Source organism: Salvelinus namaycush, chromosome 5 (assembly GCF_016432855.1).
Source record: "Salvelinus namaycush isolate Seneca chromosome 5, SaNama_1.0, whole genome shotgun sequence".
In the NCBI taxonomy this organism is placed as follows: Eukaryota; Metazoa; Chordata; class Actinopteri; order Salmoniformes; family Salmonidae; genus Salvelinus; species Salvelinus namaycush.
Genome location: NC_052311.1, coordinates 71,868,021 through 71,891,927, shown reverse-complemented (window position 1 = coordinate 71,891,927; position 23,907 = coordinate 71,868,021). Strand labels below are relative to the sequence as shown.

At 45.9% G+C, this 23,907-nt stretch overlaps 2 protein-coding genes across 3 annotated transcripts; one reads left to right on the top strand and one right to left on the bottom strand.

The window, feature by feature from the left end:
- Positions 1–852: 852 nt before the first annotated feature.
- LOC120048870 (neurofilament medium polypeptide-like) lies at positions 853–8,006 on the bottom strand. Its single transcript, XM_038995168.1, has 5 exons — positions 7,274–8,006; positions 7,034–7,088; positions 2,066–2,180; positions 1,753–1,937; positions 853–1,314 (listed from the first exon to the last, which is right to left on the bottom strand). The coding sequence occupies exons 1-4, from the start codon at positions 7,571–7,573 to the stop codon at positions 1,763–1,765; spliced, it is 645 nt and encodes a 214-aa protein (XP_038851096.1). The 5' UTR covers positions 7,574–8,006; the 3' UTR covers positions 853–1,314; positions 1,753–1,762.
- Positions 8,007–8,041: 35 nt separating this feature from the next.
- Positions 8,042–23,452, top strand: LOC120048871 (restin homolog). 2 transcript variants are annotated; one of them, XM_038995170.1, is made up of 5 exons: positions 8,042–8,160; positions 16,676–16,973; positions 21,374–21,428; positions 21,876–21,993; positions 22,182–23,452. In XM_038995170.1, the coding sequence occupies exons 1-5, from the start codon at positions 8,108–8,110 to the stop codon at positions 22,213–22,215; spliced, it is 558 nt and encodes a 185-aa protein (XP_038851098.1). In that variant the 5' UTR covers positions 8,042–8,107; the 3' UTR covers positions 22,216–23,452. The 2 variants fall into 2 exon arrangements, with proteins under 2 accessions (XP_038851098.1, XP_038851097.1); XM_038995169.1 differs by having other exon boundaries at positions 8,085–8,160; positions 16,673–16,973.
- The last annotated feature ends 455 nt before the right edge of the window (positions 23,453–23,907 follow it).

The window sequence follows — 23,907 nt, the reverse complement described above, 5'->3', positions numbered from 1 at the left end:
TTGGGTTTGGTGTCAAAAGAAGAATGCATATGCAGAAAATAGCCTCATACCTACTGTAAAATATGGTGGCGGATCTTTGATGTTAAAAGGCTGTTTTGCTTCCACTTGTCCTGGGGCCCTTGTTAAGGTCAACAGCATCATGAACTCGTAGTACATTTTTTGGGGAAACTTGGCCGCAAGTGGATCTTCCAGCAAGACAATGACCCCAAGCAAACATCCACAAATAAATGCTTAATTGACCACAAAAATCTACATTTTGCAATGGCCATCTCAGTCTCCGGACTAAAGAAACCTGTGGTTTGAACTGAAGAGGCCAGTCCATAAGCACAGGCCAACAGATATCAGGGATCTGGAAAGATTCTGTATGGAGGAATGGTCTAAGATCCTTCAATCTCATAAAACATCCTAGAAAAAGGCTCAAACACATTATCCTGGCTTGGTGTGGGTACACAAAGCATTGAAAACAGGTGTGCCAATAACTTTGACACTTGTCTTTGAGATAAAAATATATAAATACTTGTTCAACAAAATATTTTTCTCTGAGCAATTGTATTACTATAAATCTTATTTTTATTTGAGCACACAATATACACAATAGCTTAATATTTGTATTATATAGTACTTTTTGCTCATCTTTATCAAGGGTGCCAATAATGAGGTGACTTCATTCTATATGAGTTTTACATCATTGTGATACTCTAACAGATCTCCAGCAGCTGTTATTAGTTATTTGTCTTGAAATGTTTAAAGATGGAGGGAATCAGAACATACAGTAAACAATGCCAATGTTTGTGCTCACATTAAATATGAAATGGTTCTGTATCAATAGTTAATCAAATCCACATTCAAAACTTTCCTTTAGGGTTAAGCTTTATTACATCAGAATCAGACTAACAGAAATAACAGTTAGTTTAATCCACGACTTTTGATTGGTCAATGCTATGGTCGCCACCCCTGCAAAATACCGTCACCGGGGTAACAGAGTGAGGATGATGAGGAGTGACAGAGAGAGGCTCTGGACTTTCCGATTGGTCGATACTGGTGGCACATACACATTTGTTCAAATCACACACAAACACCCCCTGAGGGAGGGTCATACTGAGAGAGAGGAATGGACAAGGTTAACAAAAACTATTCAATATCCACTCATGTTAGATGGTAGTTAATAGACACTCTAAAGTAGCACGAAGGACAAGTTCTAACGAGTTTAAAAAGAAACAGAGAAATGTCCTGCAGAAGGTCTCCATTTTTCATCCGCCTTCCTTATGTCTTTTCTTTGATTCCATGTTGCTCTTCCCGTTCTCGTCGCCCACCCTAAAAACAAACAAAGGTCAAAATGAAAGAGTCAGTCATCCTTCACACAACAAAGGAAAATACAACCAACATCCTGATAGACAGATGAGACATTGTTCCAGAGGTGGATAATACATCTGTCATGCACACACCTCTGTCAACAATGAGAGATGGGGATAATAACTAGGACATCATAAAGCTGGTTAACAACATCATACTGACACTAGTCAACTCTAATACAGTCCCAGACACCAAGACTCAAAAGATAGTGACACTGTATTTGACTGAAATACTATCCTTTTTCATGATAGAAGCCCTTTTTTATGATGGTGTTTTTGAGTCTTATCTGGCATTTCTACATAATAACATGTATCTTCACTGCTATAAGCTGTTTCCTAATGCTATCAAGAGAATACCAATCAGTGGAATGCTAACAGAAAAAGACAGAACAAAAGATACCCAGCTCTGCTCATCTCATCTTTGGAGCCTCAGGTTTGGGAACATCTGGTTTGGGGGCAGCCTCTTGTTTAGGGGCTTCTTTAGGAGAATCAGGTTTGGGAGCATCTGGTTTGGATTCTTCTGGTTTGGGGGCATCTGGTTTTGGAGTGGCCTCTTGTTTAGGCGGTTCATCCCCACACAGTTTCCTTTGGGAGTCAGAGACAGATAGAGCTAATGTGTGCAAGTGTCCATATACCTGTGGTGTACAGGTATACATACAGATGGACATGTATAGAGGTGTTCCATGTTCAGGGCTCCAGTCCCAGTCTCTTACCTTCCCTCTACAGAGTCCTTCTTCACAAAGACACACACTTTGCTGCGCTGCGCCACCTGCTGTTTGAGAGACGTCATCTCTGCTTCCCAGGCAGCCTTTTGCTTCTCAAACTCAGCTACAGGACCAGACAGAGAGGGGGTTAGATGCTACAGGACACAACATGGGGCTAAAAGCTACAGGACAGAGACAGAACATGGAGCTTAAAGGCTACAGGACAGAGACAGAACATGGAGCTTAGAGGCTACAGGACAGAGACAGAACACGGAGCTTAGAGGCTACAGGACAGAGACAGAACACGGAGCTTAGAGGCTACAGGACAGAGACAGAACACGGAGCTAGAAGCTACAGGACAGAGAGAACACGGAGCTAGAGGCTACAGGACAGAGACAGAACATGGAGCTAGAGGCTACAGGACAGAACACGGAGCTAGAAGCTACAGGACAGAACACGGAGCTAGAAGCTACAGGACAGAACACGGAGCTAGAAGCTACAGGACAGAGACAGAACACGGAGCTAGAAGCTACAGGACAGAGAGAACACGGAGCTAGAGGCTACAGGACAGAGACAGAACACGGAGCTAGAGGCTACAGGACAGAGACAGAACACGGAGCTAGAGGCTACAGGACAGAGACAGAACACGGAGCTAGAGGCTACAGGACAGAGACAGAACACAGAGCTAGAAGCTACAGGACAGAGACAGAACACGGAGCTAGAGGCTACAGGACAGAGACAGAACACGGAGCTAGAAGCTACAGGACAGAGACAGAACACGGAGCTAGAAGCTACAGGACAGAGACAGAACACGGAGCTAGAAGCTACAGGACAGAGACAGAACACGGAGCTAGAAGCTACAGGACAGACAGAACACGGAGCTAGAGGCTACAGGACAGAGAGAACATGGAGCTAGAAGCTACAGGACAGAACATGGAGCTAGAAGCTACAGGACAGAGACAGACCATGGAGCTAGAAGCTACAGGACAGAGACAGAACATGGAGCTAGAAGCTACAGGACAGAGACAGAACATGGAGCTAGAGGCTACAGGACAGAGAGAACATGGAGCTAGAGGCTACAGGACAGAACACGGAGCTAGAAGCTACAGGACAGAGACAGAACACGGAGCTAGAAGCTACAGGACAGAGACAGAACACGGAGCTAGAGGCTACAGGACAGAGACAGAACATGGAGCTAGAAGCTACAGGACAGACAGAACATGGAGCTAGAGGCTACAGGACAGAGAGAACATGGAGCTAGAAGCTACAGGACAGAACACGGAGCTAGAAGCTACAGGACAGAGACAGACCATGGAGCTAGAAGCTACAGGACAGAGACAGAACATGGAGCTAGAAGCTACAGGACAGAGACAGAACATGGAGCTAGAGGCTACAGGACAGAGAGAACATGGAGCTAGAGGCTACAGGACAGAACACGGAGCTAGAAGCTACAGGACAGAGACAGAACACGGAGCTAGAAGCTACAGGACAGAGACAGAACACGGAGCTAGAAGCTACAGGACAGAGACAGAACACGGAGCTAGAAGCTACAGGACAGAGACAGAACACGGAGCTAGAGGCTACAGGACAGAGAGAACATGGAGCTAGAGGCTACAGGACAGAACACGGAGCTAGAAGCTACAGGACAGAGACAGAACACGGAGCTAGAAGCTACAGGACAGAGACAGAACACGGAGCTAGAGGCTACAGGCCAGAGACAGAACACGGAGCTAGAGGCTACAGGACAGAACACGGAGCTAGAAGCTACAGGACAGAGAGAACACGGAGCTAGAAGCTACAGGACAGAGAGAACACGGAGCTAGAAGCTACAGGACAGAGAGAACACGGAGCTAGAAGCTACAGGACAGAGAGAACACGGAGCTAGAAGCTACAGGACAGAGACAGAACACGGAGCTAGAGGCTACAGGACAGAGACAGAACACGGAGCTAGAAGCTACAGGACAGAGACAGAACACGGAGCTAGAAGCTACAGGACAGAGACAGAACACGGAGCTAGAAGCTACAGGACAGAGAGAACACGGAGCTAGAGGCTACAGGACAGAGACAGAACACGGAGCTAGAAGCTACAGGACAGAGACAGAACACGGAGCTAGAAGCTACAGGACAGAGACAGAACACGGAGCTAGAGGCTACAGGACAGAGACAGAACACGGAGCTAGAAGCTACAGGACAGAGACAGAACACGGAGCTAGAAGCTACAGGACAGAGACAGAACACGGAGCTAGAAGCTACAGGACAGAGACAGAACACGGAGCTAGAAGCTACAGGACAGAGACAGAACACGGAGCTAGAAGCTACAGGACAGAGACAGAACACAGAGCTAGAGGCTACAGGACAGAGACAGAACATGGAGCTAGAAGCTACAGGACAGACAGAACACGGAGCTAGAGGCTACAGGACAGAGAGAACATGGAGCTAGAAGCTACAGGACAGAACATGGAGCTAGAAGCTACAGGACAGAGACAGACCATGGAGCTAGAAGCTACAGGACAGAGACAGAACATGGAGCTAGAAGCTACAGGACAGAGACAGAACATGGAGCTAGAGGCTACAGGACAGAGAGAACATGGAGCTAGAGGCTACAGGACAGAGACAGAACATGGAGCTAGAGGCTACAGGACAGAGAGAACATGGAGCTAGAAGCTACAGGACAGAGACAGAACATGGAGCTAGAAGCTACAGGACAGAGACAGAACATGGAGCTAGAAGCTACAGGACAGAGACAGAACATGGAGCTAGAGGCTACAGGACAGAACACGGAGCTAGAAGCTACAGGACAGAGACAGAACACGGAGCTAGAAGCTACAGGACAGAGACAGAACACGGAGCTAGAGGCTACAGGACAGAGACAGAACATGGAGCTAGAGGCTACAGGACAGACAGAACATGGAGCTAGAGGCTACAGGACAGAGAGAACATGGAGCTAGAAGCTACAGGACAGAACATGGAGCTAGAAGCTACAGGACAGAGACAGACCATGGAGCTAGAAGCTACAGGACAGAGACAGAACATGGAGCTAGAAGCTACAGGACAGAGACAGAACATGGAGCTAGAGGCTACAGGACAGAGAGAACATGGAGCTAGAGGCTACAGGACAGAACACGGAGCTAGAAGCTACAGGACAGAGACAGAACACGGAGCTAGAAGCTACAGGACAGAGACAGAACACGGAGCTAGAAGCTACAGGACAGAGACAGAACACGGAGCTAGAAGCTACAGGACAGAGACAGAACACGGAGCTAGAGGCTACAGGACAGAGAGAACATGGAGCTAGAGGCTACAGGACAGAACACGGAGCTAGAAGCTACAGGACAGAGACAGAACACGGAGCTAGAAGCTACAGGACAGAGACAGAACACGGAGCTAGAGGCTACAGGCCAGAGACAGAACACGGAGCTAGAGGCTACAGGACAGAACACGGAGCTAGAAGCTACAGGACAGAACACGGAGCTAGAGGCTACAGGACAGAACACGGAGCTAGAGGCTACAGGACACAACACGGAGCTAGAAGCTACAGGACAGAACACGGAGCTAGAGGCTACAGGACAGAACACGGAGCTAGAGGCTACAGGACAGAGACAGAACACGGAGCTAGAGGCTACAGGACAGAGACAGAACACGGAGCTAGAGGCTACAGGACAGAGACAGAACACGGAGCTAGAAGCTACAGGACAGAGACAGAACACGGAGCTAGAAGCTACAGGACAGAGACAGAACACGGAGCTAGAAGCTACAGGACAGAGACAGAACACGGAGCTAGAGGCTACAGGACAGAGAGAACATGGAGCTAGAGGCTACAGGACAGAACACGGAGCTAGAAGCTACAGGACAGAGACAGAACACGGAGCTAGAAGCTACAGGACAGAGACAGAACACGGAGCTAGAGGCTACAGGCCAGAGACAGAACACGGAGCTAGAGGCTACAGGACAGAACACGGAGCTAGAAGCTACAGGACAGAACACGGAGCTAGAGGCTACAGGACAGAACACGGAGCTAGAAGCTACAGGACAGAACACGGAGCTAGAGGCTACAGGACAGAGACAGAACACGGAGCTAGAGGCTACTGGACAGAGACAGAACACGGAGCTAGAGGCTACTGGACAGAGACAGAACACGGAGCTAGAGGCTACAGGACAGAGACAGAACACGGAGCTAGAGGCTACAGGACAGAGACAGAACACAGAGCTAGAGGCTACAGGACAGAGACAGAACACGGAGCTAGAGGCTACAGGACAGAACACGGAGCTAGAAGCTACAGGACAGAACACGGAGCTAGAGGCTACAGGACAGAGACAGAACACGGAGCTAGAGGCTACAGGACAGAGACAGAACACGGAGCTAGAGGCTACTGGACAGAGACAGAACACGGAGCTAGAGGCTACAGGACAGAGACAGAACACGGAGCTAGAGGCTACAGGACAGAGACAGAACATGGAGCTTAGAGGCTACAGGACAGAGACAGAACATGGAGCTAGAGGCTACAGGACAGAGACAGGGGGATACTAGAAGACAGGTTAGTGAATAAAACATATTCAATAAGACCAGTCGCATATACAGAATACTACTAACACTACTCTTAATCCCAGCGACCTGCAATGAGCTTATTCCACCACAAGATGTCTCTTTCATCCACCAAAATATTTAGAAGAGAAAACAAAGCTTGCACCTAGAACTGGTCATGGACCAGTTTTAAACCTGTTTTTAAGTTATAGTTCACTGTGAAAGGGGATACCTAGCTAGTTACACAACTGAATGCATTCAACTGAAATGTGTCTTCTGCATTTAACCCAACCCCTCTGAATCAGAGGTGCGGGGAGCTGTCTTAATCGACGTCCACTTCATTGAGGAGCAGTGAACGATCATACACGTTATCATTGTCGTATCAGTAATAAGGCGAAGATCCTTTCAGAACAGTGTTGATGTAACCATAGAGTTTCAGGTGTTTAAACACTCACTTTTGGAGTTACTGTTCTCTGCCTCAACGGCCCCCACCTCATCAGCGACATGTTTCTGTAACAGGAGAGAGAGAACACACACACACACACACACACACACACACACACACACACACACACACACACACACACACACACACACACACACACACACACACACACACACACACACACACACACACACACAGAGGAAATCAATTGTGTACACTCTAAACCCCAGACATACCCCTCCTTCCTTACCTTTTCTCCCTGGCATGCCTCCAGTTCACTCTTCTTCTTGGCCTCTGCAGCCTGCAGTGGGGGGAGTTCTGACCCCAGAGTGTCCACCTGAGCCTTGGTCTTGTCCAGCAGGTTGTGGGCTCTGATCACCTCGTGTTGGTACTCTCCCAGTACGTCTCTGGTCACACGCAGTTTAATCGTCTCGAACGATACATGTTTCTGCTCCTTCATCTCTTCTTTCCGCCGCACGTTTATCAGTCCCAGCAGAGCTACGCTAGTCAGCAGAGACACCCCCACCAACACACCCTGTGTCTTCATCATGCCGTGGAGTTTGACCAAGGAACAGTCGTTTTCGCTGGTCCCTGTCGACTGCTCGGCAGGAGTGTTGACGACGTCCTCGCAGACTTACAGCGGAAGTACCAATGGAGTGTAAAAGGACAGGTGGCCACACACTGTACTTGAGCGGAGTCCGTGCTTCAGTTTTCAGGTGAAACGGAAGTCAGGTTGAAAATACTATATCCACTATATCCCTGAAAAACAGAAACATCTGCCTTTGTCGACTCCGCGGAGAGCGCACTTATTCTTCTTCTTTTTTCTTTTGGAGAGCCCTTCACCAAAACCATCCCCGTGCCCGCCCACCTGTCACGGTCTATGCTATCTGGGATCCTTGGGACGGACCTACCTCCCTTTGAAGTTGACATTTAAAATGGTTAATAATGCTTAAAGTTAGGTAAGGAGTATGGTTAGAGTAAGGGTAGGGTTTAAGGTTAGGGTTAGGATTTAGGGTATGGACGTCCCAAGGCTCCCAGATAGCACTAGCATACCTGGCACTGCTACGCGGAAGTAAATGGATGAATGCAAAATGGTCATCAGCACTCCGGAATTCAAGGGAATATAAACGTAAAAAGGTAACGTGACAATACTGTATAACATGCGCAACTCGAATTAGGAATGATATCATAATTTGTTATAACACGCCCTAGCCTATAGGCTACGGCTACCTTTGATTTAGTTCTAGTATAAACATTTAGTCATGACAAACCTATTAACCTATAAAGCTCTGCCAGTTTGAGGTAAGACCACACTAGCTATGTTTCCAGTAACTTGTCTAGTAACTAGGAATTTACAGGAAAACAAAAAGCAGAGCAAAATCGTTGGTAAAAGTCAATAAAAAAAATCTGGTGCATTAAGTTACAACCAATAATTTATATACAGTAGATGACAGACATGGGGCGCTGTGTTGAAGCCACCTGCGCCTCCATCTTGGAACTCCCCCGCCGTTGTAAAAAAATATTTAAGGAAATATAGAAATGTACCAAGCTTAGGACCCTGGGACTAAACACCTCCCTCTGCAACTGGATCCTGGACTTCCTTACAGGGTGCATGCTTATTGATGAATTGGAGAGAAAAAAATGTAATCTATATTAGAATAAGGCTGTAACGTAACAAAATTTGGAAAAAGTCAAGGGGTCTGAATACTTTCCGAATGCACTGTATATTTTCAGTTTGTGAGTGTGTGATATGCGGGTTGGAGACATGTTTATTTTGACATAATAAAGAACAACTTTTATAAACAATGGGAACACTGCCATGTTGCACTGAGCCTTGCTGTTGGAAAACCACATCAGTGTCTGACTTTCGGCTGTCACAGATGCACCTCCCCCGACTTCACTCCTCGACTTTTGTCGACAGTCGGTTGCTTTTCCCTTCCCACTCAAATGATCCCAATGTCTTACTGGCCTCTTAGAGACAAGCCCTTTATATCCTAATCAGACAGCACCAGAGTAAACACCAGCCTCTTGGAGACAGGCCCTTTATATCCTAATCAGACAGCACCAGAGTAAACACCGGCCTCTTGGAGACAGGCCCTTTATATCCTAATCAGACAGCACCAGAGTAAACACCAGCCTCTTGGAGACAGGCCCTTTATATCGTAATCAGACAGCACCAGAGTAAACACCAGCCTCTTGGAGACAGGCCCTTTATATCATAATCAGACAGCACCAGAGTAAACACCAGCCTCTTGGAGACAGGCCCTTTATATCCTAATCAGACAGCACCAGAGTAAACACCAGCCTCTTGGAGACAGGCCCTTTATATCCTAATCAGACAGCACCAGAGTAAACACCGGCCTCTTGGAGACAGGCCCTTTATATCCTTATCAGACAGCACCAGAGTAAACACCGGCCTCTTGGAGACAGGCCCTTTATATCCTTATCAGACAGCACCAGAGTAAACACCAGCCTCTTGGAGACAGGCCCTCTATATCCTAATCAGACAGCACCAGAGTAAACACCGGCCTCTTGGAGACAGGCCCTTTATATCCTTATCAGACAGCACCAGAGTAAACACCGGCCTCTTGGAGACAGGCCCTTTATATCCTAATCAGACAGCACCAGAGTAAACACCAGCCTCTTGGAGACAGGCCCTTTATATCCTTATCAGACAGCACCAGAGTAAACACCGGCCTCTTGGAGACAGGCCCTTTATATCCTAATCAGACAGCACCAGAGTAAACACCAGCCTCTTGGAGACAGGCCCTTTATATCCTAATCAGACAGCACCAGAGTAAACACCAGCCTCTTGGAGACAGGCCCTTTATATCTTTATCAGACAGCACCAAAGTAAACACCAGCCTCTTGGAGACAGGCCCTTTATATCGTAATCAGACAGCACCAGAGTAAACACCAGCCTCTTGGAGACAGGCCCTTTATATCCTAATCAGACAGCACCAGAGTAAACACCAGCCTCTTGGAGACAGGCCCTTTATATCCTAATCAGACAGCACCAGAGTAAACACTGGCCTCTTGGAGACAGGCCCTTTATATTGTAATCAGACAGCACCAGAGTAAACACCGGCCTCTTGGAGACAGGCCCTTTATATCCTAATCAGACAGCACCAGAGTAAACACCAGCCTCTTGGAGACAGGCCCTTTATATTGTAATCAGACAGCACCAGAGTAAACACCAGCCTCTTGGAGACAGGCCCTTTATATCCTAATCAGACAGCACCAGAGTAAACACCAGCCTCTTGGAGACAGGCCCTTTATATCCTAATCAGACAGCACCAGAGTAAACACCGGCCTCTTGGAGACAGGCCCTTTATATCGTAATCAGACAGCACCAGAGTAAACACCGGCCTCTTGGAGACAGGCCCTTTATATCGTAATCAGACAGCACCAGAGTAAACACCAGCCTCTTGGAGACTTGCCCTTTATATCATAATCAGACAGCACCAGAGTAAACACCAGCCTCTTGGAGACAGGCCCTTTATATCCTAATCAGACAGCACCAGAGTAAACACCGGCCTCTTGGAGACAGGCCCTTTATATCCTAATCAGACAGCACCAGAGTAAACACCAGCCTCTTGGAGACAGGCCCTTTATATCCTAATCAGACAGCACCAGAGTAAACACCAGCCTCTTGGAGACAGGCCCTCTATATCGTAATCAGACAGCACCAGAGTAAACACCAGCCTCTTGGAGACAGGCCCTTTATATCCTAATCAGACAGCACCAGAGTAAACACCAGCCTCTTGGAGACAGGCCCTTTATATCCTAATCAGACAGCACCAGAGTAAACACTGGCCTCTTGGAGACAGGCCCTTTATATTGTAATCAGACAGCACCAGAGTAAACACCGGCCTCTTGGAGACAGGCCCTTTATATCCTAATCAGACAGCACCAGAGTAAACACCAGCCTCTTGGAGACAGGCCCTTTATATTGTAATCAGACAGCACCAGAGTAAACACCAGCCTCTTGGAGACAGGCCCTTTATATCCTAATCAGACAGCACCAGAGTAAACACCAGCCTCTTGGAGACAGGCCCTTTATATCCTAATCAGACAGCACCAGAGTAAACACCGGCCTCTTGGAGACAGGCCCTTTATATCGTAATCAGACAGCACCAGAGTAAACACCGGCCTCTTGGAGACAGGCCCTTTATATCGTAATCAGACAGCACCAGAGTAAACACCAGCCTCTTGGAGACTTGCCCTTTATATCATAATCAGACAGCACCAGAGTAAACACCAGCCTCTTGGAGACAGGCCCTTTATATCCTAATCAGACAGCACCAGAGTAAACACCGGCCTCTTGGAGACAGGCCCTTTATATCCTAATCAGACAGCACCAGAGTAAACACCAGCCTCTTGGAGACAGGCCCTTTATATCCTAATCAGACAGCACCAGAGTAAACACCAGCCTCTTGGAGACAGGCCCTCTATATCCTAATCAGACAGCACCAGAGTAAACACCAGCCTCTTGGAGACAGGCCCTTTATATCCTAATCAGACAGCACCAGAGTAAACACCAGCCTCTTGGAGACAGGCCCTTTATATCTTTATCAGACAGCACCAGAGTAAACACCAGCCTCTTGGAGACAGGCCCTTTATATCCTAATCAGACAGCACCAGAGTAAACACCGGCCTCTTGGAGACAGGCCCTTTATATCCTAATCAGACAGCACCAGAGTAAACACCAGCCTCTTGGAGACAGGCCCTTTATATCGTAATCAGACAGCACCAGAGTAAACACCAGCCTCTTGGAGACAGGCCCTTTATATCATAATCAGACAGCACCAGAGTAAACACCAGCCTCTTGGAGACAGGCCCTTTATATCCTAATCAGACAGCACCAGAGTAAACACCAGCCTCTTGGAGACAGGCCCTTTATATCCTAATCAGACAGCACCAGAGTAAACACCGGCCTCTTGGAGACAGGCCCTTTATATCCTTATCAGACAGCACCAGAGTAAACACCGGCCTCTTGGAGACAGGCCCTTTATATCCTTATCAGACAGCACCAGAGTAAACACCAGCCTCTTGGAGACAGGCCCTCTATATCCTAATCAGACAGCACCAGAGTAAACACCGGCCTCTTGGAGACAGGCCCTTTATATCCTTATCAGACAGCACCAGAGTAAACACCGGCCTCTTGGAGACAGGCCCTTTATATCCTAATCAGACAGCACCAGAGTAAACACCAGCCTCTTGGAGACAGGCCCTTTATATCCTTATCAGACAGCACCAGAGTAAACACCGGCCTCTTGGAGACAGGCCCTTTATATCCTAATCAGACAGCACCAGAGTAAACACCAGCCTCTTGGAGACAGGCCCTTTATATCCTAATCAGACAGCACCAGAGTAAACACCAGCCTCTTGGAGACAGGCCCTTTATATCTTTATCAGACAGCACCAAAGTAAACACCAGCCTCTTGGAGACAGGCCCTTTATATCGTAATCAGACAGCACCAGAGTAAACACCAGCCTCTTGGAGACAGGCCCTTTATATCCTAATCAGACAGCACCAGAGTAAACACCAGCCTCTTGGAGACAGGCCCTTTATATCCTAATCAGACAGCACCAGAGTAAACACTGGCCTCTTGGAGACAGGCCCTTTATATTGTAATCAGACAGCACCAGAGTAAACACCGGCCTCTTGGAGACAGGCCCTTTATATCCTAATCAGACAGCACCAGAGTAAACACCAGCCTCTTGGAGACAGGCCCTTTATATTGTAATCAGACAGCACCAGAGTAAACACCAGCCTCTTGGAGACAGGCCCTTTATATCCTAATCAGACAGCACCAGAGTAAACACCAGCCTCTTGGAGACAGGCCCTTTATATCCTAATCAGACAGCACCAGAGTAAACACCGGCCTCTTGGAGACAGGCCCTTTATATCGTAATCAGACAGCACCAGAGTAAACACCGGCCTCTTGGAGACAGGCCCTTTATATCGTAATCAGACAGCACCAGAGTAAACACCAGCCTCTTGGAGACTTGCCCTTTATATCATAATCAGACAGCACCAGAGTAAACACCAGCCTCTTGGAGACAGGCCCTTTATATCCTAATCAGACAGCACCAGAGTAAACACCGGCCTCTTGGAGACAGGCCCTTTATATCCTAATCAGACAGCACCAGAGTAAACACCAGCCTCTTGGAGACAGGCCCTTTATATCCTAATCAGACAGCACCAGAGTAAACACCAGCCTCTTGGAGACAGGCCCTCTATATCCTAATCAGACAGCACCAGAGTAAACACCAGCCTCTTGGAGACAGGCCCTTTATATCCTAATCAGACAGCACCAGAGTAAACACCAGCCTCTTGGAGACAGGCCCTTTATATCTTTATCAGACAGCACCAGAGTAAACACCAGCCTCTTGGAGACAGGCCCTTTATATCCTAATCAGACAGCACCAGAGTAAACACCAGCCTCTTGGAGACAGGCCCTCTATATCCTAATCAGACAGCACCAGAGTAAACACCAGCCTCTTGGAGACAGGCCCTTTATATCCTAATCAGACAGCACCAGAGTAAACACCAGCCTCTTGGAGACAGGCCCTTTATATCTTTATCAGACAGCACCAGAGTAAACACCAGCCTCTTGGAGACAGGCCCTTTATATCTTTATCAGACATCACCAGAGTAAACACCAGCCTCTTGGAGACAGGCCCTTTATATCTTTATCAGACAGCACCAGAGTAAACACCAGCCTCTTGGAGACAGGCCCTTTATATCTTTATCAGACATCACCAGAGTAAACACCAGCCTCTTGGAGACAGGCCCTTTATATCTTTATCAGACAGCACCAAAGTAAACACCAGCCTCTTGGAGACAGGCCCTTTATATCCTAATCAGACAGCACCAGAGTAAACACCAGCCTCTTGGAGACAGGCCCTTTATATCCTAATCAGACAGCACCAGAGTAAACACTGGCCTCTTGGAGACAGGCCCTTTATATTGTAATCAGACAGCACCAGAGTAAACACCGGCCTCTTGGAGACAGGCCCTTTATATCCTAATCAGACAGCACCAGAGTAAACACCAGCCTCTTGGAGACAGGCCCTTTATATTGTAATCAGACAGCACCAGAGTAAACACCAGCCTCTTGGAGACAGGCCCTTTATATCCTAATCAGACAGCACCAGAGTAAACACCAGCCTCTTGGAGACAGGCCCTTTATATCCTAATCAGACAGCACCAGAGTAAACACCGGCCTCTTGGAGACAGGCCCTTTATATCGTAATCAGACAGCACCAGAGTAAACACCGGCCTCTTGGAGACAGGCCCTTTATATCGTAATCAGACAGCACCAGAGTAAACACCAGCCTCTTGGAGACTTGCCCTTTATATCGTAATCAGACAGCACCAGAGTAAACACCAGCCTCTTGGAGACAGGCCCTTTATATCCTAATCAGACAGCACCAGAGTAAACACCGGCCTCTTGGAGACAGGCCCTTTATATCGTAATCAGACAGCACCAGAGTAAACACCAGCCTCTTGGAGACTTGCCCTTTATATCGTAATCAGACAGCACCAGAGTAAACACCAGCCTCTTGGAGACAGGCCCTTTATATCCTAATCAGACAGCACCAGAGTAAACACCGGCCTCTTGGAGACAGGCCCTTTATATCCTAATCAGACAGCACCAGAGTAAACACCAGCCTCTTGGAGACAGGCCCTTTATATCTTTATCAGACAGCACCAGAGTAAACACCAGCCTCTTGGAGACAGGCCCTTTATATCCTAATCAGACAGCACCAGAGTAAACACCAGCCTCTTGGAGACAGGCCCTCTATATCCTAATCAGACAGCACCAGAGTAAACACCAGCCTCTTGGAGACAGGCCCTTTATATCCTAATCAGACAGCACCAGAGTAAACACCAGCCTCTTGGAGACAGGCCCTTTATATCTTTATCAGACAGCACCAGAGTAAACACCAGCCTCTTGGAGACAGGCCCTTTATATCTTTATCAGACATCACCAGAGTAAACACCAGCCTCTTGGAGACAGGCCCTTTATATCTTTATCAGACAGCACCAAAGTAAACACCAGCCTCTTGGAGACAGGCCCTTTATATCCTAATCAGACAGCACCAGAGTAAACACCAGCCTCTTGGAGACAGGCCCTTTATATCCTAATCAGACAGCACCAGAGTAAACACTGGCCTCTTGGAGACAGGCCCTTTATATTGTAATCAGACAGCACCAGAGTAAACACCGGCCTCTTGGAGACAGGCCCTTTATATCCTAATCAGACAGCACCAGAGTAAACACCAGCCTCTTGGAGACAGGCCCTTTATATTGTAATCAGACAGCACCAGAGTAAACACCAGCCTCTTGGAGACAGGCCCTTTATATCTTTATCAGACAGCACCAGAGTAAACACCAGCCTCTTGGAGACAGGCCCTTTATATCTTTATCAGACATCACCAGAGTAAACACCAGCCTCTTGGAGACAGGCCCTTTATATCCTAATCAGACAGCACCAGAGTAAACACCAGCCTCTTGGAGACAGGCCCTTTATATCTTTATCAGACAGCACCAGAGTAAACACTAGCCTCTTGGAGACAGGCCCTTTATATCTTTATCAGACAGCACCAGAGTAAACACTAGCCTCTTGGAGACAGGCCCTTTATATCCTAATCAGACAGCACCAGAGTAAACACCAGCCTCTTGGAGACAGGCCCTTTATATCTTTATCAGACAGCACCAGAGTAAACACCAGCCTCTTGGAGACAGGCCCTTTATATCCTTATCAGACAGCACCAGAGTAAACACCAGCCCATGAGGCTGGTAGGAAGTCAAAACAAAAGGCTGCTACTTTGCTAGCTCTACAGAATCATACAGTGTTAACACAATGTCATCAATACAATATGAATAATCAGTGTGTCCTCGGTCCTTGTACATCCAGTCTGGCGTTAATCACTATCAACAGATATGAGAATAATCCATAACATTCAGTATCAAGTCTAGTGACCATCAACCCGCACCTTGAGTGTCACATACACTGGAAATCATGTGTTTTACAGAAGGAACATAATATATACTACTATGCTAAACATTGTGTTAATGACTCTAAACTGAATATGAACTTTAATGATCTTAAATCTCCCCATTGCACACACTGCACCCTAAATGATGACTTACTACATGGAACAATTTCATAATCTCTGGTTGTCTGTGTACCCTCAAAGAGGAAGAGGGAGGAGAAATTAAATGCAAATGAATGAGGTAGATAAACAATAGAGAGAGAGCATATCTGTTAACCATGACCTCTGAAACAGAAGGTGAGAGAGCAAGAGAGGAAGGGAGGGAGAGAGAAGTGGGGAGGGAGGGAGATAAAAGCGGTAGGAGTGTGGTAGTTAAACAGGGAAGTAGATTTCACTTTGTCTACCAAACATTCCGCCTAGTAGGACGAAGCGGTTACAGGTGGACAGACTGCCATCAGCAACCAGAGGGAGGGAATGTGAACACACACACTCTCCAACACACACAGGCTGACTACAGGGATGGTTGAGGAGTGACCGATCAAGACAGCAGCCAAGAAAGACAAACTGGACCTGACTTGAGCCTCATCTCTTCCTCCCTCTCTCTTTCTCTACCTCCTTCCTTCTCTCTGTCCTGTCCCAGCAGTATGCGGGCTGTGTCTGCGCTAGTGTTCCTGGCCGTGGGTGTGATGGTGGTGTTGATTTACCAGGCGGTCCGCCAGGAGCTGACTCTGCGGGGTCTTAAAGCCCGCGCTCTGGAGAGCTCCTCTCAGGTCAAGCAGAAGGAGAACGACATCGTCCAGGTCAAGATGAAGATCCAGAAGCTGAATGGTGAGCTGGAGCCCATCAACACCAAGAGAGACGAGCTGACTAAGAAGAAGGAGCAGTCTGCTAAAGCCACAGGCGAGGCGGACAAGAGTCTAAAGACCTGTCATACAGAGAAGGTAGGCCCACACACGCACGCACGCACGCACACGCAAAGCAAACAGACACCTGCTACAAACACACTAGAAGGTAAACTGACATGGGATGTAATACAGTGCCTTCAGAAAGTATTCACACTCCTTCACTTTTTGTTGTTTTTCAACCTGAAGTTAAAATGGATTCAATTGAGATTTTGTGTCACTGATCTACACACAATACCTCAAAATGTCAAAGTGGTATTATGTGTTCTGAAATTGTAAAAAAATATATAAAAATGAAAAGCTGAAATGTCTTGAGTCAATAAGTAATCAGCACCTTTGTTATGGCAAGCCTAAATAAATTGAGGAGTAAAAATCTGCTTCTGCTCAGCTAATTGTTTTAAGATGGTCATACCATGGATTATTTAGCTATTTGTTTGGAATTGTTTATATCTTTAGGTATATAAAGAAAAATATAGCACATAGAAACGCATTGAATAACGCATTCATAAATGGCAAAACAGACAGTCAAAAAATAAATAATAAGGAATAAGGTTTTGATGTGTCTGTCCTATACAGTGGGGAGAACAAGTATTTGATACACTGCCGATTTTGCAGGTTTTCCTACTTACAAAGCAAACTTACAAAAATCCAGAAAATCACATTGTATGATTTTTAAGTAATTAATTTGCATTTTATTGCATGACATAAGTATTTGATACATCAGAAAAGCAGAACTTAATATTTGGTACAGACACCTTTGTTTGCAGAGATCATACGTTTCCTGTAGTTCTTGACCAGGTTTGCACACACTGCAGCAGGGATTTTGGCCCACTCCTCCATACAGACCTTCTCTAGATCCTTCAGGTTTCGGGGCTGTCGCTGGGCAATACAGACTTTCAGCTCCCTCCAAAGATTTTCTATTGGGTTCAGGTCTGGAGACTGGCTAGGCCACTCCAGGACCTTGAGATGCTTCTTACGGAGCCACTCCTTAGTTGCCCTGGCTGTGTGTTTCGGGTCGTTGTCATGCTGGAAGACCCAGCCACGACCCATCTTCAATGCTCTTACTGAGGGAAGGAGGTTGTTGGCCAAGATCTCGCGATACATGGCCCCATCCATCCTCCCCTCAATACGGTGCAGTTGTCCTGTCCCCTTTGCAGAAAAGCATCCCCAAAGAATGATGTTTCCACCTCCATGCTTCACGGTTGGGATGGTGTTCTTGGGGTTGTACTCATCCTTCTTCTTCCTCCAAACACGGCGAGTGGAGTTTAGACCAAGAAGCTCTATTTTTGTCTCATCAGACCACATGATCTTCTCCCATTCCTCCTCTGGATCATCCAGATGGTCATTGGCAAACTTCAGATGGGCCTGGACATGCGCTGGCTTGAGCAGGGGGACCTTGCGTGCGCTGCAGGATTTTAATCCATGACGGCGTAGTGTGTTACTAATGGTTTTCTTTGAGACTGTGGTCCCAGCTCTCTTCAGGTCATTGACCAGGTCCTGCCGTGTAGTTCTGGGCTGATCCCTCACCTTCCTCATGATCATTGATGCCCCACGAGGTGAGATCTTGCATGGAGCCCCAGACCGAGGGTGATTGACTGTCATCTTGAACTTCCATTTTCTAATAACTGCGCCAACAGTTGTTGCCTTCTCACCAAGCTGCTTGCCTATTGTCCTGTAGCCCATCCCAGCCTTGTGCAGGTCTACCATTTTAGCCCTGATGTCCTTACACGGCTCTTTGGTCTTGGCCATTGTGGAGAGGTTGGAGTCTGTTTGATTGAGTGTGTGTACAGGTGTCTTTTATACAGGTAACGAGTTCAAACAGGTGCAGTTAGTACAGGTAATGAGTGGAGAACAGGAGGGCTTCTTAAAGAAAAACTAACAGGTCTGTGAGAGCTGGAATTCTTACTGGTTGGTAGGTGATCAAATACTTATGTCATGCAATAAAATGCAAATGAATTACTTAAAAATCATACAATGGGGCCTCCCGGGTGGCGCAGTGGTCTAGGGCACTGCATCGCAGTGCTAGCTGCGCCACCAGAGTCTCTGGGTTCGCGCCCAGGCTCTGTCGCAGCCGGCCGCGACCGGGAGGTCCATGGGGCGACGCACAATTGGGCTAGCGTCGTCCGGGTTAGGGAGGGTTTGGCCGGTAGGGATATCCTTGTCTCATCGCGCTCCAGCGACTCCTGTGGCGGGCCGGGCGCAGTGCGCGCTAACCAAGGGGGCCAGGTGCACGGTGTTTCCTCCGACACATTGGTGCGGCTGGCTTCCGGGTTGGAGGCGCGCTGTGTTAAGAAGCAGTGCGGCTTGGTTGGGTTGTGCTTCGGAGGACGCGTGGCTTTCGACCTTCGTCTCTCCCGAGCCCGTACGGGAGTTGTAGCGATGAGACAAGATAGTAATTACTAGCGATTGGATACCACGAAAATTGGGGAGAAAAGGGGATAAAATTTAAAATTAAAAAAACTTTTAAAAAAATAATAATCATGCAATGTGATTTTCTGGATTTTTGTTTTAGATTCCGTCTCTCACAGTTGAAGTGTACCTATGATAAAAATTACAGACCTCTACATGCTTTGTAAGTAGGAAAACCTGCAAAATCGGCAGTGTATCAAATACTTGTTCTCCCCACTGTATCTAGGAGATATAAGAAAGCTCAGGAAATAAACAATTTTTTGGCACAAAACTACTTCCATACTTCCATTCATTTTTTGACCCGTTACAGGGTTACGTTCAGATGAGCCCCATGACACTTGTTCGGACACTACAAAAGTTTTTGTGAGGAGACCGATTTTCGGGATGTATGCTGATCTGACAAACAGCATTGTAGCTCTGCCACTTTCCACTGCAGATGCGCTGCGCAAGGTGGATGCAGTGGATTGAGACACAGCCCATACAGTATCTCTATCTTAAACAGACAGATTTTGATGGGGATTTTGCATGGACTCACTCTGTGTGCCACAAGTGTTTAACATGATTACCCCACATAATGATTACCCCATCTAAGTACCCCACACATACAATTATTTGTAAGGTCCCTCAGTCCAGCACTGAATTTCAAGCACAGATTCAACTACAAAGACCAAGGAGGTTTTCCAGTGCCTCGCAAAGAAGGACACCTTTTGGTAGGACACCTTTGAGCATGGTGAAGTTATTAATTACATTTTGGATGGTGTATCAATACACCCAGTCACTACAAAGATACAGGCGTCCTCAGTGGCTGTAGAGGAAGGAAACCGCTCAGGAATTTCACCATGAAGCTAATTGTGATTTTTAAAACAGAGTTTATTGGCTGTGATAGGAGAAAACTGAGGATGGATCAACAACATTGTAGTTATTCCACAATACTAGCCTCAAGGACAGAGTGAAAAGAAGGAAGTCTGTACAGAATAAAAAATATTCCAAAACAGGAATCCTGTTTGCAATAAGGCACTTTAGCAATACTGCAAATAATGAGGCAAAGAAATTACATTTTTCTCCTGAATACAAAGCTTTATATTTGGGGCAAATCCAACACAACACATCACCACACATCGCCACTCTTCATATTTTCAAGCATGTTGGTGGCTGCATCATGTTATGGGTGTGCTTGTCATCGGCAAGAACTAGGGAGTTTTTATGATAAAAATGTATGGAATAGAGCTAAGCACAGGCAAAACCCTAGAGGAAAACCTGGTTCAGTCTGCTTTCCAACAGACACTGGGAGACAAATTCACCTTTCAGCAGGACAATAACCTAAAACACAAGGCCAAATATACACTGGAGTTGCTTACCAAGACGCCATTGAATGTTCCTGAGTGGCCTGAGTTGAAAATCTATGGCAAGACATGAAAATGGCTGTCGAGCAATGATCAACAAACAAGTTGAAAGAGCTTTAAGAATGTTTTAAAGAATATTGGGCAAATATTGTACAATCAGATGTGCAAAGCTGTGTGCTCACAGCTGTAATCGCTGCCGAAGGGGATTCTAACATGTATTGGCAGGGGGATTGAATACGTACAGTATCTAATCAAGATATATTAGTGTTTTATTTTTCCATTACTTTTTTATTTTTTTATTTTCCTCTTTGAATTACAGAGTATTTTGTGTAGATCGTTGGCAAAAAAGTACAATTTAACCTATTTGAATCCCACTTTGTTTCACAACAAAATTTGGAAAAAGTCAAGGGGTGTGAATACTTTCTGAAGGTACTGTATGTTTTGTGTTGAGTGGCATGTGAGAGGAATTCTGCCAGGTATTCTCTTAGCAGTGATCAGTCAGGAATTACATTTTGTTCTCACTTATTAGTCACAAAAATGATTAGTCACACTTTAAACAAAGTGCATATTATGAAGGAATCATTGTATGCCTTATGTAGCCCTTAATAAGGCCTAGCTAGATAAGGCCCACAATGCTTAAAATACCGGTCCTCATCTTCCTCATCTCCCCTCTTTTTTTCTCCTCAGGCCGATGTGGAGAAAAAGAAGACTGACGCATCGGCGGCCCTTCAGAAAGTTAAAGGTACGATGGCTATTTTACTGCAGTGATGGGAGACCGTCAGCTCAGTCATGAATTGCTTCCTTTTAGGTGGTTGTAGAATTTATCGTCTCTTTTCTGGATTTTGATCATTAGAGGGTATCAGCCTAATTCTGCTCTGCATGCATTATTTGTGTGTTATTTGTGTTTTACATTTTACACGGGGTATATTTTTGCAGAATTCTGCATGCAGAGTCTCAATTTGGTGTTTGTCCCATTTTGTGAATTCTTGGTTGTTGAGCAGACCCCAGACCTCACAATCTTTCTCTCTCTCAATACATTTTTCCTGCCCTCCCCATTTCCCGCCATGTCTTTCTCTCCTCCTTCCCACCTCTCAATACCCTTTCCTCCTTATCCACCCATTTCCTTCTGTCTTTTTTCCTACCCTCCTGCTTTCCACCCCTCTCTCATTATCCCTCGCTCCCCCTCTAGATGATCAAGAAGCACAGAAGAAGAAAGCTCAGGAGGAGATCCAGGCGTTGAAACAGCAGATTCTGGAGCGGGACAAGGCACTGTGTGCGTTTGTGGACCAGACCAATGAGGAAGGACGGTAAGAGCAGATACACACCCAGACATTCAAGCACACTCACACACACCCAGTAACACAGTCTTGTGGTCACCATTATGAAAGACTTCTATGGTCACGGTGTACTGTGTGTCATGTAGTTCTGTGGTTACTGGGTGCTCACATGCTATTGATAACTAATGGTTGTTGTTGTTTTCTTTGTTGTTTTGCAGGAAGCTGTGTGGAATCACAGAGGCCCCAAAATGAAGACTTGGACTACACTATCAGCCTCCATCCCTCCCTCATGCTTGCCGTGATGCACACACACCCATACACATCATCGTTGTGCAGCTCATAACATTCACCACCTACAACCACCTTCACTTCACTGTACCTCTCAATACTCAGGAAAATAAAAAACAAGAAGGGTTTGGAAAACCCAGTCTGAATGTCATGTCTTCATTACATACAGTACACTGTTAGTTTATGTATGCAGGTAAGGAAGGGAGACATTACATTATTTAATTAGTGAGTTTCATCCTATGGTACAGTACATTAATGTAGGAATGACTGAAAGAGGTTAGGGCTAATTCCCTCAGAGATGGAGCAAGGTGTCTCTGAGGTGACTTCTGAATGTTGCAAAGGTTCTAGAGAAGAGTTCTAGAGAAGAGTTCTAGAGAAGTGTGCAGGTGCATGCCCATCTGGTTCAATTGTCTATTAAATATGTATTATGCATAGATGTATGATTGACCTTTATAGTGCATAGATCTATGATTGACCTTTATAGTGCATAGATGTATGATTGACCTTTATAGTGCATAGATCTATGATTGACCTTTATAGTGCATAGATGTATGATTGACCTTTATAGTGCATAGATGTATGATTGACCTTTATAGTGCATAGATCTATGATTGACCTTTATAGTGCATAGATGTATGATTGACCTTTATAGTGCATAGATGTATGATTGACCTTTATAGTGCATAGATGTATGATTGACCTTTATAGTGCATAGATGTATGATTGACCTTTATAGTGCATAGATGTATGATTGACCTTTATTGCATTTGGGTGTGGTGTGCATTAATCAGAGTATATAATTTTTTTTAAAGATGAATAAAGTGAATATTCAATTAACAGTAATTAACACAATGATTAGCATATTTATATGTTTTCCCTTTCTATAATACACATGATTTCCAATGTTCTATTTGTGACACACTTTTGTATGGGTTGATGGTCACTAGACCTGAGCTACTGAAGGTACAAGGACCGAGAACACACTGATTATTATTGTATTGATGACATTATGAACACTGTGTGATTCTGTAGCAGCCGGCAAAGTCACTGTCTTTGTATTGACTCCAAGCCTCTCTGGTTGATGTTTTAGAGAACATTTGGTACTGTCTGATTAGAATATGAAGGTTCTGTCTCCAAGAGCCCCGTTGGACATTTTCTATGCTTCTGTTCTGGAGGTGTCTCCCTGAAGGATTGTATTAAACTGGATCTGATTGATATCAACGACTGCTCTCCTTGTTGTTTCTCTGGAAATTCCAGGTACAGTGTGTGCGCACATCAAACATTCTCAGTCTGTGTTACAGTCTCCAACCCTGCATTACCAAGTGTCCCAGATATGGCTAGAGAGATTGGACCTGTCATTGTGAGCTACAATACAGTATCTTAAATGTAGTGAGCACATATGTTACATAATTACCCCTCAAAGACTGAAGCAAATGACCAGTAGAAAGTTCTACTGAATGGACAAATGCCCGACTGTGTATCGGTTTACTTTTTTGGTCTTGCTTGCTGTTGACAAGGAGACCTGTTTGTTAACCAATTATGTGTTTTGTTTATGTACAGTGCTACCTCCCTGACTGTCACACAAATTCCTGTTTTGTTAAGGTGACATGAGTCATGTGACATGAGGCCCAGTAATTTGTTACTGGAATGTAAATT

Coding starts and splice junctions, on each gene's coding strand:
- LOC120048870 (XM_038995168.1), bottom strand. CDS start 7,573: ATGATGAAGACACAGGGTGTGTTGGTGGGGGTGTCTCTGCTGACTAGC. Junction 2,181..7,033: donor AGAGAACAGTAACTCCAAAA/GTGAGTGTTTAA, acceptor CTGGTCCTGTAG/CTGAGTTTGAGAAGCAAAAG. Junction 1,938..2,065: donor AAGGACTCTGTAGAGGGAAG/GTAAGAGACTGG, acceptor TGACTCCCAAAG/GAAACTGTGTGGGGATGAAC.
- LOC120048871 (XM_038995169.1), top strand. CDS start 8,108: ATGCAAAATGGTCATCAGCACTCCGGAATTCAAGGGAATATAAACGTA. Junction 8,161..16,672: donor GGGAATATAAACGTAAAAAG/GTAACGTGACAA, acceptor GTCCTGTCCCAG/CAGTATGCGGGCTGTGTCTG. Junction 16,974..21,373: donor AGACCTGTCATACAGAGAAG/GTAGGCCCACAC, acceptor TTTTCTCCTCAG/GCCGATGTGGAGAAAAAGAA.